Source organism: Onychomys torridus, chromosome 2 (genome assembly GCF_903995425.1).
Source record: "Onychomys torridus chromosome 2, mOncTor1.1, whole genome shotgun sequence".
Taxonomy (NCBI): Eukaryota; Metazoa; Chordata; class Mammalia; order Rodentia; family Cricetidae; genus Onychomys; species Onychomys torridus.
In genome coordinates this window covers 119,332,666-119,349,771 of record NC_050444.1, presented here as the reverse complement: position 1 = coordinate 119,349,771, position 17,106 = coordinate 119,332,666, and the positions used below count along the sequence as shown (strand labels likewise).

General features: G+C 46.1%; 1 protein-coding gene across 1 annotated transcript in view; it reads right to left on the bottom strand.

Annotated features, from left to right (window-relative positions):
* Positions 1 to 16,051, bottom strand: part of LOC118577945 — a 75,221-nt gene extending 59,170 nt beyond the window's left edge. Inside the window, exons 1-2 of the mRNA XM_036178577.1 lie at positions 15,961 to 16,051; positions 15,129 to 15,709 (exon numbers count right to left, since the gene is read on the bottom strand). Of these exons, the coding sequence (XP_036034470.1) occupies positions 15,129 to 15,709; positions 15,961 to 16,051 (672 nt within the window). The remainder of the gene's footprint in view (positions 1 to 15,128; positions 15,710 to 15,960) is intronic.
* Positions 16,052 to 17,106: the final 1,055 nt, after the last annotated feature.

Here is a 17,106-nt window from a genome sequence, read left to right as displayed (position 1 = left end):
CTACACTTGGTCATGCTCCCCATCATGACGATAGTGGACTGAACCTCTGAAACTATAAGCGAGCCACCCCAATGAAATGTTTCCTTTATAAGAGTTGCCTGTGGTCGTGGTGTCTCTCCACAGCAATAGAAACCCTAACTAAGACAATACAGAATGATCATCAGTTCAAGGTCACCATCATCGAGCCTGGGCTACAAGAGACTCTGTCTCAAAACCAAAACAAAACCTAAACAAAAATAACAACAGAAATACCCAAAACATAGGCAGCTTGTTGCCCCAAGGAGCAACTGATCCCAGAAATATAATCTAAGAATGATGTGTGTCACAATATAATTAGCTTGCTTACAATGTTCTAGGCACAGCAAAACGTTTGAAGTCTGTGTGGCATGAACAAGAATTAGCTGCCTGCTCCAACTCCATGATGGCTGTGGTAGAAGGCCCAGGGTAAGGTAGGGGTGGCCCAATATCCCAACTATGGATGAGGTCTACAAATGAATGCTTACTTGTGGCTGTTTGTTGTTTTATGTTTTTGAGACAGGATTTCTCTGTGTAGCCCTGGATCTCACTCTGTAGACCAGGCTGGCCTTGAACTCAGAGATCTGCCTGTCTCTGCTTCTCGAGTGCTGGGATTAAAGGCGTGCGCCACCACCGACCGGTGGCTTTTTTTTTTTTCTTTTTTAAGTGATTTCTTTAGAGCCAACTAGGTTGACTAGTTTCCTCACTGGGTCTGGTATGCAAGGCTTATATATAAGCAACAGCTTCCTAGATAGTGTATGCAGCCTGCTGCTTCGATTGGTTTCCCTATAGGATGCTGAAGATGGTTTTCTGGTGGATACAATGACCAGAATATACACGGGCAGGTCACCCTGTCACTCTGCATCAAGCTGCAGATGGAGAAATCTGTAATGGATGCTTTGCAGTGCCAAATTCAAGTTCCCTGGATGCCAGAGGATCCACATCTCAAAGAACTGGGGCTTCATCGAGTTTAATGCAGATGCATTTTAAGACACAGTACCTGAGAAGTGACTCATCATCTACCGTAGTGGGGTCACACACACATCCCTAACTGTGGTCTCCTGGACAAGTAGTGGGCCCTGTACCCCTGAGGTCTTCCCCTGTGCTGAGTGAGCCACACACCCTCCCAAAGACATTCACTAACATATCTCACATTTAGGTTGGTTTTTTTTTGTTGTTGTTTTGTTTTTTTGAGACAATTTAGCCCTTTTTGCTCTTTCCAGTCTTGGGTTTTATTCTCCTTTTCAAAATTAACATTTTTTTAAAAAATAGGAAAGCCATTGAATGATAGAGAACAAGAAGAGAGTGCCCCTTCACTGAACTGGTCATATCTGAAGTTGGTTAAAACTGAATTACCAAAACAATCAAATAAAACAATATGCTACTACCTCAGACATGGATGCTGAATGTTTATGTCCTAAGAAATAACATGCTACACTTCATTACTTTGGAGATGAATATAATTTAATTTCCCCATTAACTGTTAAAGTAGATGATGTCTGTCTGGGGCAAACAAGCAAGGCTCAGAGGACAGCTTTGTAGAGTTGGTTTCTTTTTCCACCTTTGCAAGCGTTCTGAGGACTGAATAAGGCTTGACAAGCACCTTTACCCACTGAGCCATCTCGATGGCCCAAGGGATGGATGCAATTTTTATCTTTATTACTGTACCACAGAAGTCCAAGCCAGAGACCGCCTGAAAACCAGTACTGCTCCCTTTACCAGCAGAAGAGGCCGCCATAAACAGACTTCTCCTACGGGGTCTTTTCTCACTGTTTTAGTACTTCTGTTTTCCTATTTCTAAACTACCACCACCTTATGTCTGGAAATACACCCAAGGGGCTACAGATTTGAGGACTCTAAACACAAAGGACATGGCAACTCATTTTAACTTACTTTGAACAGTACTATTGACACCCGTGCAATGAAAATTGAGGCGGTATGCCATACAGTCTTATTACGGGACATCCAACAGCATCATCATCCGAAATGTTTTATTGTTGATATACATAAAATTTATCACTTCAGGTAGCTAATCCTGTGAATGTTAAGAACCTTCACATTGGTCAATCATCACCATCCACCTCCAGAATTGCGTCATCCTCCCTAAATGAAACTTTGTATGCCTAAAGTACAAATTCCCCCACTTCCTTGCTGCTCTAGACTCTGGTAACAGTAACCTTTTCTAGGTTCCTCAAACGAGCCACTCTGGAAACAGTAACCTTTTCTAGGATCCTCAAAGGAGCCAATCATACAGTATCTGTTCCAACAGTTGTGCCTGCCTTCACTTAGCACAGTATCTTCAAATAATGCTATAAATATGGATATGCAAGGATCTCCCTTAGCCCCATCTTTTTGCTCCCTTTGGACATGTACAGATATGTAATGAACACATCAACCAAATCTATGTAACAGGCTGTGTATCCCAGAAGCTTCTTACATCACTTCTCATGGAACTGGATCAAACTTGTCTGCATTACACCTAAAAACTACTCAGGAGTGTCCTTGCTGAGATAGGATCTTACTACGTAACTCTGGCTGGCCTGGCACTGTGTAGACCAGGCTCACATAGAACAGTCTGGCTTTGAACTCATGGGTAATCCTCATGCTTCTGCCTCCCAAGAGATTACAGGTGTACACCACACCTAGGTTTTTAGAGACCCCTGACTTTTCAAAGACCCAAGGCCTGGGAGGGCTTCTGGAGCCAATGCCTCAGTTATCCTGGCCAAGCTTGATTCCTGTCCAAATCCTAGGCAATATTTGTTGTGATAGTTTTGTAAATCTGACACAACCTAGAATCACCTGAGTGATAGCTTCTGGGCATGCCTGAGGATAGGGGTAGATTTTTAACTGCATTAAGTAAATCGAAAGAGCCCACTGTGGTTGGCACCATTCCTTAGGCAGTGAATCCAGGATGGTGTAACGGGAGGAAGCAAGCTGAACACTAGTGTGCATACACTCATGGCTCTCTCCTTCTGATTATGAACAGAATGTGGCCAGCTGCTTCAAGCTCCTGAGGCCTTGGCTTCCCTGCTATGATGGGACTATAATCTAGAACTCTAGTTTAAAAATGAACCCTTTCTGGGGGTTGAGGAGATGGCTCAGCGGTGAAGACCACTGGCTGCTTTCCCAAAGGACCTGGGTTTAATTGCCTGCACCCAGATAGTAGCTCACAGCTGTCTGTAACTCCAGTTCTAGAGGATCTGGCACCATCTCACAGACATACATGCAAAACACCAATGCACATACAAATAAATGGCTTTTTATTAAATAAATCTTTAATAAAATGAAACAACCCCTTTCTCCCTGAATTTGCTTTTGTTGGGGTATTTTCTTATATCAACCACAAAGGAACAAGACAACTGCAACTTCCCTTGCACAGGAATGTGGCTTCTGAGGTCAAGCTCGGGCAAGTAAAAAACCTGATGCATTTCTGTAAAACCAGTACGAGGGAAACCAGGAAGGTCAGGACGGTGCTGAAACCCACACGAAAGCCAAGGATTACAAAAGCAGTCCTTCCTCAAGCCTTTTTTCCACCGGCTAGAACACTGACATTTAAGAGTGTTGCAAATTACTGGAAGACTCACCAATCCCAAAACTTTCTCGAGTTCATTCAGGGTTTCTGTCAAAAGTTCCTTTTAGAGGGATTTCAAGCCCTCCCTCTCAATGACCAAGAGTTGCCTAGCTCACGGTTTATGAAGAATTGTGAGTGTGAAAACACTTCAAGTACTGGTTGTGAACACAGTTGTTGTGTTCTGGCCAAGCAGGTGTGACCCAAGTGGATCTTTTTGGCTTCTTTTTGGATGCAGAAGTGAAAGAAGAAAAAAACTAAGCCAGCAGAGACAGCGACGGCTCCCAATTCTGTTCTGGTAGAGAAACAGTCTAAGACACTCAGTGACAAAGTCCACTCATAAGGTTCAGCATCTGCTAAAAAGTCCAATGTGGTTTTACCCTCCCTGGCCCAACTGGGTCCTTGTTGTAGGTAAGTTCAAATGGAGCCTGACTCCATGTAAGTCATTGCCTGAGTTCCTTCACTACTCAGCCATCCACAGGGAGTACGGTTCTCAGGCAAACATGTTAGCCTCTGAAGAGGGAACAGGACCTGGTTTAAGCTTCGAGCCTAAAAAACACATTCCATGCAATTACCTGGGCCCTGCAGTGAACCGTGACCCAACAATGTCACCAACTGTGGTACTCAATGGCTTGTCCTATCAGTGTCCTTAGGAAGAAGGATGACTGACAGAGAGAATATGATAAATCCCAGGTTCTCTAAGAGCCTACTCTATTCCAGTTATATTTCCTGCATATACGTGCATGTCTACATGCATATGCCCTTGCATGTGTGCACAGAGAAGGCAGGGGTAAACCTCAAGTGTTCCTCCTCAGGAGTTGTCCACCTTGTCTGTTGAGGTTTCTCACTATGACTTGGAGATTCGGGGAGGCTGGCTCTCCAGGAAGCCCCAAGGATCTGTCTGCCTCTGCCATCCAGACCAGGGATTACAAATGCATGTTACCATGCCTGGGTTTTCAGAGGGGTGCTAGGACCCGAACTTGGGTCCTCATGCCTGCATCTGCATGTTAGCGACAGAACCCTTTTCAGAGCCCCCACTCATGGAACTTTTGAAGATGAACACTGAGAATGCATGCTCTTAAGGGGCTAGGTTTTCCTGCAACCGTGACACGGGCTGGCATCTCTACCTTCATATCCCTGAAGCAGGTCTGTGCTGCCGTGCAGAGTGCTGCTTATTTACTTAATAGAATAAAATAATTTATTTTCATGTAGAAATGACATTCTATAATTTTTTTTTTTGAAAAGCCACAACACTCTCCATTCCTTAAGCATGGGTGTAATTTTATTCATGTGACATCAATACTGTTTGACACCTAACACTAATCTTCTCCCTGTTTAACTTGGAGCATCTAACAGTGTTGGGCTAAGTGTGAAGCTGTTAAACAAGTTACCTTTTTCATTTATAAAATGGCCCATTTCTCTCAATAGCATTCTAGATATATTGATTTGTCCTTAGAACTTCCAAAGACTCAAAGGTACACAGACCTTCTATCTGCTCAGCACAATGGTATTCACATCCCCTGCAAACTACTAGCTTTTCCCTTTCCCGTTACCAACTGGAGCCTAGAAGAGGTCAACACAGGAGTGCTGTGAAGTGTCTGGTCCTGTCCCCCGTGTGCTCCTTCCCATTCCTCTTCCGTCTTCGGTGATGAGACTTCTTGAACGGAAGGCAAGATGGCTGCCATCCTTCAGTTATCACAGTACTGTACCTTTAGAATGGACAGCATCAGCACTGTGATAACTGAGCCAGGGCAGCCTGTCAGTCACCATGTCCGGCAGGGGCATCACTCCCTTCAAAGGTGCCCCGTGGAGTGAAGGGCTGAAAGACAGACAGTGGGAAGCAGAAGAAAAGGGGTTAGATGATGAGGGTGAGACATGAAAAGGCCAACTGAACTACGCTGGAAAGAAAGGCCAGTACGTGACTCATACCCACCAATGGAGTAAACACAACTCAGTTTTTCTCCTGGTTATCCGCCCATCACATATTTGCCAGTCACGTCTCCATGTTCACAGACTGCATCTCCGCAGCCTCATTTGTGCAGGAAGTATCTCTTCAAGGAAGATTACATTTCAAGACCTTTCCTAGAGCCAGGCTTTCTGGCACACGCCTTTATCCCGCACTCAGGAGGCAGAGGCAGGCGGATCTCTCTGAGTTTGGTGAGACATGGTTCCATCACCAAAGATGACAGTATACTTCACAGCTGCCTAGGAGTCGATAATTTTTCTATGTGTTTTTCATGTAACTTTCACAAAAATCCTATGGAGTTAACTATAAATTGTTCACAAACTTATCTGAAAAGGGATTATGGAACGAGGTTAGATATCATACATAAGACCACCTTACAGACAGAAAAGACAAACCCAAACCACAAAGAGGGTGGGGATGGATATGATCCATAGCCATGGTATACATGTAAGAAATTGTCAAAGACTAAAAAGCATAGACAGACAGACAGACAGACACACACACAGATGGCTCAGCAGATATGAGCACTAGTTGCTCTTCCAGAGGACCCGGGTTCAATTCTCAGCACCCACATGGTGGCTCATAACTGTCTGTGACCCCAGTCCTAGGGGAGCAAATGTCCTCTTCTGGCCTCCTTGGGCATCAGGCATACATGTGGTACACAGATATACACTCAGGAAAACACTCACACACATAAAAAATAGAAATAAAAATAAATAATTCTACTTTAGGAAAACAAACAAACAAACACAGAGCACAAACTGCTCTTATAGTGAACCTTATCATGAATTCTCTTACAGAGAATCCATTCCCAGTCCCCACATGGTGGCTCACAAGCATCTCTAACCCCAGTTCCACAGATTCTGATGCTCTCTTCTGGGCCCTGCACACACATGGGGTATAAGCACCCATGCAGGTCAAAACTCACACCCAGTAAATACAAAGAAAGCTGGTGTGGTGGTGCACGTCTTTAATCCCAGCACTCAAGAAGCAGAGGGCGGATGAACGCTGTGAGCGCAAGGATAGCCAGGAATACATAAACTCCCTGTCCAAATACATACATAAATAAAGTCTAACAAAAAATTAAAAACCCAGAAACTGAGATATTAGGTGTTTTACCTACAATCCTATAACTAGGTTAATGTAAAATGCAGGCCTCAATCCATTTCCATAGACTGGATTAGGTCTTTTTCTTCCCTATTCATCCCACCAGTAGCCAGAATACTCAGTTTATACCATTGGCAAACATTTCTTTCTTTTCTCTTTTTTTTTCCAAGACAGGGAGGGTTTCACTGTGTAGCCTTGGCGTTCCTGGAACTCACTCTGTAGACCAGGCTGGCCTCAAACTCACAGAGATCCTCCTGCCTCTGCCTCCCGAGTGCTGAGATTAAAGCCGTGTGCCACCACTGCCCGGCTATTTTTTTAATGTGCATTGGTGTTTTGCCTGATGTTTATCTGTGTGAGGGTGTCAGACCTTGGAGTTATAGACAGTTATGAGCTGCCACATGGATGCTGGGCATTGAACCTGGGTCCTCTGGAAGAGCAGTCAGTGCTCTTAACCGCTGAGCCACCTCTCCAGCCCCTACAAACATTTCTGAATGTTTTGTTTTAGAAACCTAGACCATTTAACAAAAATTAGTGGTTTGTGCTGTAGGAAGCAATTCCTCCCAAAATAATAGTCTCACTGTTCCAGCTGCTAAACAGGCATGTGCCGACACTGCTGGGCAGTGGTCAGAGCATCTGTGACATGTTTCCACTACTGTTTATGTCAATTCCACAGGACTAATAGAGGCAAGGCTAAAAACCTTTGGAAGGCCTAATTCGTGATGATGGTGGTGATGGTGATGATGATGATGATGGTGATGATGATGATGATGGTGATGATGATGATGATGATTATATTCTTTTCAGACAGGGTTTCTCTGTGTGCCCCTGGCTGTCCTGGAACTCACTCTGTAGACCAGGCTGGCCTTGAACTCAGAGATCCAACTGCTTCTGCCTCCTGAGTGCTGGGATTAAGATGTGAGCCACCACCACCCTGGTGGAATGCCTTTTTAAAAGAGGCAACACACACATCACTTCCATTACTATTAGCTGCCCCTTTGAGACATTCCCTGAAATTATTTCAGGGATGAATCCTGCTTTTGATAAAGGGTACAAAAAAGGCTACACATGGTAGCACATGCCTTTAGTCCTACTAGGGAGGCAGAGACTGGTGGATCTCTCTGAGTTCTAGACCATTCTGAGATACATAGTGAGACTTTGTCTCAAAAAAAAAGAAGTACAAAAAGTCTCTAAAATTCGAATGCCAGCATCAGAATATCAACGTATTAAAACCATGATTCATCCCATCTTCCCACGACAGTCATAATGTCTCAAACCGTTTCAGCATGAGCAGAGCTTGACAGGTATTTAAAAAATAATTATGTTTTCAATTAGGAATTCACTCAATTTCAAAGACTCATTATATGCAGATCAGACATTAACTCTGCCTCATATAAGTCGGATGGATGAACCAATTCTTTAGATCAGGAGTCAGAAACCAGAATAGCACAATGAATCTAGCTAAACAATTAGCTCTATGTACTGTGAAACTGACCTTAATCTTTAGAAAAGTAATATTCAAATGAAATAATCCACCTCCACAGAAATTAGAAGCAATCTCTCCAAAGTGCAAAAATAGCTAAAAGTTTAAGGCGTCAGTCAGCATGCAGGTCTCAGCAAACTGATGTAATACAGAATTAAGACACAAGGTGGCAGTAAAGATTAAAATAAAGAACGAGCTGGATCCCACAACCCATGTTTCCTGGAAATGGTTGCGTGTTTTCACCCAAATTATAAACATGTTATGTGAACAGAGCTATTTTTATTGTTATAAAATTTTGGAAAGCTGAACCACCAAAAAGTATAAAAACACTAACACCTAATTTCTCCTGACCACAGGATCTTCTCCACTTATGGAAACATACTTGAACTCCAGCATGCACTTAGTCACCAGCAGAAAGGTCCCTGCCTGATGGGTAACACTGTAACTGGATGTCTAGAACTCCAAAGGGAATTTAATGTGTGTTGTGTAGTCATCGATGAAGTTCACTATGTTAGCCAAATTCACTCTACCAAAACTTACATGTTTATGAAACATTTCTGATGAAAGAACTACATATTTCCTTTTTTTAAACTTATTTTTTTCTTTTACTACTATTTACTTTTTTTGTTTGTTTGTTTGTTTTTTTGTGGAGCTGAGGATTGAACCCAGGGCCTTGCGCTTGCTAGGCAAGCGCTCTACCACTGAGCTAAATCCCCAACCCCTCTTTCATTATTTTCATACTTAAATTAGAAAAAAAAAAAAAAAAAAAAAAAAGCCAAGCACATCACTATTGTGTGAGTATTAAATTTTGTCTCAGACCAATTGTAAAGACGTCTCAAGGAGGAAAAACATGGGTTTGCAAAATGGCCCTTTGTGCTGGCATGTCTGCAGTCTCAGCGTTCAGGAGGCAAAGGCAAGAGGCAAATAGTAGAAAACCACTTAGTAAGGCCTTATCTCCAAAGATGAATAAAAAAGAGTTGGGGATGTCGCTCAGTGGCTTGCCTCACCTATGTGAGGCCCTAAGTCCCATTCTCAGTACCTCAAAATGGATCTTACACTGTTTCTTCTTGGAAATTCCCTTTATAAAAGTATACCCTCAACCAGCTCAGTGACAATATCAAATATCACACCATCGTATTAGCAGCAGGACGCTGGATGTCTGTCAGCGCATGCCTGGCTTGGAGCGGGCAGTATGCACACGTGGGATGCACCTTGCTGCAACCTCTGCTATACTGACTGCACTTTGAGAAACTAACCTGTGAGCTGGGTGTGCTGTCACCTTTAAACCCAGTACTCAGGAAGCAGAGGTAGATGGATCTTTGTGAGTTCGAGGCCAGCCTGGTCTACAAAGAGAGTTCCAGGACAGCCAGGACTGTTACACAGAGAAACCCTGTGTCAAAAAACCAAATCAAGCCAGGCGGTGGTGGCGTACGCCTTTAATCCCTGCAATCGGGAGGCAGAGGCAGGTGGATCTTTGTGAGTTCAAGGCCAGCCTGGTCTACGAGCAAGATCCAGGAAAGGTGTAAAGCTACACAGAGAAACTGTCTTGAAAAAACAAAACAAATCAAAAGAAAAGTAAAAAGAAAAGAAACTAACTTGTGCCAAAGACTTGTGGGAAACCCTGGAGAGGGTTACAGGTTTGTTTTTTTTTTTTTTTCTTTCCCCTTAAGGAGTAAGATTAGTTAAAAGTCAAGGCAAAAAGTCCTGTTCAAACTAGCCGTGACATTCAAGCACAACCCCCACCAGAAAGGCATCATGGCTCCATCCACTCTGAGGACTGGCCTCGAAATAAGGCTCATGCTGCATAGGTCCATGAGGATGAGAACAAGCAAACGCCCTTTCGGAGCAGACATGCACCAGGCCACACAGGCAGAGGACTGGCAAGACGCTCCATGGGTAGAGCTGCTTGCTGTGAAGACTGATGCCCAAGTTCCATCCCTGGGGACCTACCAGGGTAACAGTTCCACAAACTGCCCTCTGACCTCCACACAAGTGCCATGGCTCACGAAGAGCAGCGCGCGCGCGCGTACGCGCACACGCGCGCGCGCGCGCGCGCACACACACACACACACACACACACACACACTTTAATTTAATAAGAACAATTAAGACAGTAAAGTAAACAAGCAGAGAGAATAAGCTTTGTCCCTCGAGCTCGTCATGATTTCAGTCCAGAAGGGCTCTAAGAGACTTTTTAAAAAATAAGTAAATGGACCACACACCCCCCTTTAAAAGCCTTTCCTTTGAATACATGTACTCAGTGTAAACGTATTTAGTCTACTCAAATCACTTTACTTTCTGACTCTGCTTTGGATTGCATTTTATACCCAGAATTTAGATTTTATAGTTTGCTCACAAGTTATTTCCACTCTGGGTTTACCTCTATAGAATATGCTCTTACAGTAATCAAAACCATACCAGTTGAGGCAGTATGTGCTGGTACACACCAGGAATCCCTGCCCTTGGGAAGTCTAGGAAAAGAAGTCATTTGTTTGAAGCCAGCTTGGGCTACACAGTAAGTTAAAGCTAGCCTAGTCTAAAGAACAAGACCCCATCTTATAACAATAACAACAATAATAATTAATAATAACAGGGGCTAGAAAGATGGCTAAGTATTTAAGAGCATGGTTGCTCTTCCAGAGGACCTGGGTTCAATTCCCAGCACCCACAAGGCGGCTCACAATGGTCTGTAATTCCAGCCCGGTGGGATCTGGTGTCCTTTTCTGGCATGGTACAGACATGCATGCTGGCAAAACATCCATACACATAAAATAAGAATAAAGGCTAAAAAATTTTTTTAAAGACTTACAAATAATAACAGTAAAAGCAACCAGTCAACCAAATAGTTTCTCTTACAAAGTTACTCATTACAAACAGAAAAAAAGATTAATGGTAGCTAGGCACAATCCCAGCACTAGAAGGTTCCGGCAGGATGATCTGGAGTTCATGGGCATCCTAGTCTACATAACCAAACCACTCCTAGCAAAGAAGTTAGCTTCAGAATGCTCATCCACCACTAGGCATCCCTAAAAAACGTCTGACGGTTTTCTGCTGGCCCACGGTGTCCTATTTACTGCAGCACTGCCATTTAAATGTTGGGTCTTAGGTTTTGAAATTCCCCTAATGCACAGATAAAGGGGATAATACCAAAGATTTAACACTGATCTCCAATTCCAGAGCCTTCTGGCTAGACCATAAATATAATCACACACCACTTCTCTGTGGGGTCCATCGTCCTCACTTCTATCCTTCACTAGTGAAATGAACACATCTCTACTGGTAAGGCATGCCACAGTGACATCTCTCTCAAGTGAGGACACTGCACACCCCGACACTGTGTGTGGGTAATAACCAGTCAACTCTTTCCAAAGTCACACAATGTTCTTTTCATGTCCCTTCATGGCACTTATCAGTCATGCCCCCAAGTTTAGCAAATATTGGCTCTTCATTTCTCTGGTTATCAACAAAATTGCATCTTTGATTCCTTTCTTTGCATCATATTGGACTTGTCATTCGTAAAATAAGGAGACAGCAGGTTGATTTCCAAGTCTGAGGCCAGCCTGGTTTATGTAGTGAGTTCCAGGCCAGCCAGGGCTACATAATGAAACCCTGTCTTAAGAAACAAGCAAACCAATGCCCTTCAGTACCACTACTGAATTTCTTGAAACAAAACAAAACTGCCCAAAGCAAGTGCTCTTTGTTCTTTGTTTTTAGGAGTAGGTGATCCTAGGAGCCCCAAAGTAGGGGCAGAGATTAAATTCAAAAGAAAGACAATGAAGGGAAGAGAGACCTGACGAGATTATCAACATGTGTCGTAACTGGGACCATGTCACCTAGGATTTTCTGATACATTCTGTTGCTCCTTAAACAAGCAGCTGCTTGGAGGTAGGCCACTTCTCCGAAACTTCCCACAATCCACTGCTAACTCCTGTAAAACCCTTTTTGTTTTTGTTTTGTTTTAAAACCTCTTAAAAAGCAGACACTAGGAGCTCTGAGATAAAGTACTATTTTCATGTGCTTGGGTCCTCAAGTCTTGACATGCACCATAGTAGTAGAAAGTAGACAATTGATGAAGCTCTGAGCAATCAATCTATGACCACAAAGATGGAATGCCTAAACCAAAGCAACCCCCCCTCCCCCAAGCACTGCAATGTCACACTGTATCCACAAATACAGTTAAGGTGTTAAACAAAGACAGACATACAAAAGTTACAAAGTTTCATATGTGCCTTTCAATTCTCTGTAGCCACATTTTTTTTAAAACTAAAATTAGCTGGGTGTGGTGGTCTGCATACCTTTAGTCACAGCACTTGGGAGGCTGAGGCAGGAGGATCTCTTGGAATTTGAGGCTAGCCTGGTCTACAAGGAAAGTTTCAGAACAGCCAGGGCTACAGAGAAACCCTGTCTGGAAAAAACAACCAACTAACCAACCAACCAGCCAAACAAACACCGGAAAATGAAGTAAGGGACAATCCAGTACTGAATTTTCAAGAGACATCTAATCCATATTTAGATTACAAAGTATATGTGGTTTGAAAAGTAGACACGTATGCTAACGTCTATTTCCCAAACATACTTTTTCCAATACCTGAGTCAAGTATAGATTTTAAAAACGAAATAAGTTTAAAACATCAGTCATCAGCCCCCCTGTATTTTCCAAGGCTGATGCCTAGGGTAGCTAGGGGCTACTGTAGTGACAGGTACTACCCTGCCAGTCGCCTGGATTCTTTTAAACATGAATCAGAATAAAAGAGGTTACCCCAGTAACCAACAAGTCTTGCTACAGTATATACCAAGTGTTCTAGTGTTTTCATTTCCTATAATACTTGGTTACACAGCTGTTTCTGGAAAGCCTGCTTGGTAAGGAGAAAGGCGAACCACAATTCAGAGGCGTAATGGAGACATTAAGTTTAGAGACACCAGCCAAGCCTAGTGGTAGATGCCTTTAATCCCCAGCACTCAGGAGGCAGAAACTGGCACATGTCTGGGTTCGAGGCCAGCCTGATCTACAGAGTGAGTTCCAGGACAGCCAGGGTTACACAGAGAAACCCTGTCTTAAAAAAAAATTAGAGATACCGGGGTTAATTTCCAAGGAAAAGGAAAGAAACTTTGACACTAGGCTTCTTTGTCTGGGACGTTAGTCACCCCGTGAAAGTTACAATCATTGTTTACACTAAGCCTCTCAACTTACACAGAACAGCTGTCACTGTGGACTGGCATCCTGTCTTCCTCAAACATCCCTTCCTAGCTTCTCTACCACGGCTGATCTATAGAACAGTAGCGCATTAGCCACAGAAATGACCTTCTGTTTACACACCACAACATGTAAATAACAAACAAACACCACAGCAAATTCTCTTCATTAGCCTCGGTATCCCAGCATTTACTAACAAACACTCCAACAACCCCCCCCCAGTGTCAAAGTTCACTTTGTCTGTCAGTCCGTCCGTCCCCCCGCCCCTGCAGCTGGTTTAAAAGTTGATCTCATGAAGGAGCTGGATTCCTAAGGTAGTTCTATTTTGAGCCTTCTTCCTGTTCTGAAGCTGAAGTTGGAAGGGTTTAGGTGGTGATGTCATGGAAGGGAGAGGTGGCTTTTTCAGAAGGGTCTTCTCTGGCAACTCCGAGGCCACTTAGGTGGAACATGACCCGGGAGTGCTCCCTTTCCATTCTCCTCTCCTTCCCTTCCCACCGGAGTCCCAGTGAGTCACTAGCCAGGAAGAAAATGAATTCCAACAGCAGGGCAATCACACTTGCATATTTTATATGTGAAACACAATAAACGAAAAGATACAGGAGAAAAATGCCTAGTTCTAGGAACAGGGGGATGACTATCTTTCTCCACCCACGCCCTCCAAACGTCTATAAGGCCAGGAGCAAAGGGGGCTGCAGAAACAGCTGTTAGGAAGAATTTAGGAATTACATGTAGGAGGCTCCTGGGGAGTGCTACTGGGGTATTCGGAACCGGAACCCAAGGACACCCCCCCATCCCTTCTCTTTCCCTCCCTCCTGTAAGAGACTTGGGGCTGGGTGTGCCTTCTGCTTGGGAGGCATTTGGCTCTGGAGAACGGCAAGGGGCCAGGGTGCGGCCCACCGGGAATAAAAGCTTGGGCCTGGGCCTGGGCTAAGTTTAGCGGAAGAGTAGAGGAGACACGGCAAGTGCGGATCTGAGTGGAAGACATGCTGTGGAATTAAAAAAAAAAAAAAAAGGCCCCTGGGGGCGAGGAGCATCTCTCTTTCTTAACTTAAGCCCAACAGTTTATTGCTGGTGATGTAGAGAAAGGGTGAAAAAAGGGACAAATTCTAACGTAAACTGTAAACTGCAACTTCTTGGGGGTTAGAAGGCTGACGTAGCAAACATTATCAGCAGGTGAAAAGAAGCGCCTTTTACCAATTCTGGGGTGTGGAGGTCTGGCCAAACCCTGGTGGGCAGGTCACTGCCTGGCTTCTTAGCTCACCTCGCCTCCAAAGCGGGAAGGAGCATAGGTGTGGTCTTTCTCCAGGAAGGTGGCAGCTGGCTACCCGGACGGAGCAAGGGAAAGGATTCCTCACCGGGAAGGAGGGGAGGAGCCCCGGGGTCAGCTGCGGCCAGGAGCCGGGGGCTCCGCCAAGTCCCCTCCCCCTCCCTGAAAACCGACCTGGACCAGCATCGATTACAGCAACACCCTCTCACCTCCCCAATAATCTTGCTAATAATAATAACAACAAACCCAGCCCCCCTGGCCCACGTTTAAAAACAAACAAACAAAAAACCCAGACAGAGCTCTGAGCGCTGGAAATAAACAGGTGAGTCCAGGGAGAAGCGGGAAAGAGTGGGGATGGAAGAAGGGGCGAGGGGGGTGGGGAGGCGTTCCCGAACGTGCGGGGAAACCGAGGCTTTCCCACCCTCCGTCCTCTCGCCTTCTCCCTGTCCCCCAAGAGTCTGAGTGACAGGCTACGAACCTCAAACCCCACTGTGACAGCCTTCCCTCAGCCCGCGCCCTCCGCCTGCCTACCGTAAGCTCCCGTGTCTTGGCTTCGGGGACCGCGCGGGGCTCGCCCGCACCCCGGCCCGCCACCATCGCCGCTGCCGCCGCGGGGACTCCTCTCTTCCTCTCTCCGCCTCCTCCTCGCAGACTCCTCCCGCCGGATCCATCATGTAAACAACATCCCGGCTCTATTTCCAGCGGCCGCCGGACGGCGAGGGAACCGCGCCAGCGCCCAGCCACCGGGCGGGGGTGGGGAAAAGCGAGTGCGCCACAGCTCCCAGCCCGGCCCCGCGCCGCCGCCCCGCGCTGTCCGCCGCCTACCCGAGCTGGCGCCGTGCGCTCCTGGGCGTCCGGCCGCAGCCTCCGCCCCCGCCGCCGCCGCCGCCGCCTCCGGGCCACGGGGCACCCCGCCGCCCGGGTGCGAGCGCCGTGCGCGCGCCGCACAGTCGCTCTCGGCTCCCGGCAGGCCGGCCAGGGCGCGCCGTCAGCCCGGGGCCGAGAGCGCAGCACCCGGAGCGCGCACACGGACGCCGCCCCCGCGGCCGCGCGCGCCCCGCACCCACCTGCGCCCTCGGGGGTCCCGGGCCCCCCTTCCTTTGTTCTTCCCGCTATTTGCATGAAGATTATCTAATGACGCAGCAAGGCTCGCCACAACGTGACCGTCGCCATTTTTCTGTTTTTATTCTAGCTCTGCCATGTGATAGATTGGGGAGGGGGGTGGAAAGGGGAGAGAGACAGGATTGAAAAAAAAAAAAAAAAAACTTCCGGGTCTCATGACCGGGAAGGGAGAAAAACAAAAGGGAGACGAGACACAACTCCTGGCGAAGGCCGTGGTGCGTGTGCGCGCGTGCGCGCCCGCCTCTCGGTCCTCGGGAGTCGGAGGCCGGGGCGCTCAGAGCATCCTCCCGCCAGGATCCGTTGATCCGGGATGTGCGGGCCGCGTGCTCCATCCTTCTGCTGGGTACCCGGCTGCCTGCCCTCGCCTAGCTCCAGCGGCCCAGGGTTCCGTTCAATTGATAGAATTGAAAGACCGCAGCATTTCCTAAGTTGTAAAACAGTTCTCTCCCATGCTGGTCCTGGCGACCACCGCGTGGTGAGGGCAGACAGAATCGGACCAGTTCAGATTTTCTTTCTGCTCCCTTTTCTCTCTTTTCCTAAAGCGGGACGCGCAGCTTAAGTGTGATTTGTGGCGTTGCGGACTCTGTTGTTGGTTTTTCTTGGGGGGGGGGGGGGGTGAGGCATGCATCTCAGCTGGATTTATTGAGGTAGAAAATTTAAATAAATGGTTGTTGAGTGCCAGGGAGGGCTAAGAAGACAGTTGTAGAGCACTGGGCGGATTCATGTTTTGCCGTGTTAATTCACATTCACGGGGCGTGAAAAGTGTCCCGAGTTCACGGCTGCTGAAAGGATAAACGCCTGGAACTCTGCCAGGTCTCTCGGTGACAGAATTTGGTACTTAGAGGTTACTAGTGTGTTTCCTGGAGCTTTCGCTTTTGTCTCTCTTCTCTGAGTGCCTCTCTTAGGATTGAAAGCAGAAGTGGACCGGAGCCTTGACTAGGGCGCTTCAACTTCACAGATGAGGAACACAGCGCAGCCGCAGGCCAGATATCACAGTAGACCCATATTGGACCCGAGGCTCACTTGATAACTGAGGGGGTGAAGGGGAGCATAGAACTGTGCAGCTTTGGTCTCGTAATGTTGGTATGCCTAGAAATTAAAGATGGAGAACTCTTAGACGTGCTGACCCATCAGGACTGGGGGATTCATGGCCTCTTTCCGATCTCTTTTCTTGAGATTAGACTCCCCTTCTGCTGGGGAGCTTGCCTTGTCGTTGAACATGGCTACATGTTTGCTGTGACCTGTTTCTGTTATGTTGAGAGTTGACAGGTCTCCTTGTGCCATTGTGTCCTTGTAATATTTATTTCATGGTGCCGGTCAACGTTGGTATTCAGGACAGTGACTGTATATGTTCCGCTTCTAGGGACAGCTTTGAGAACCACAGCTA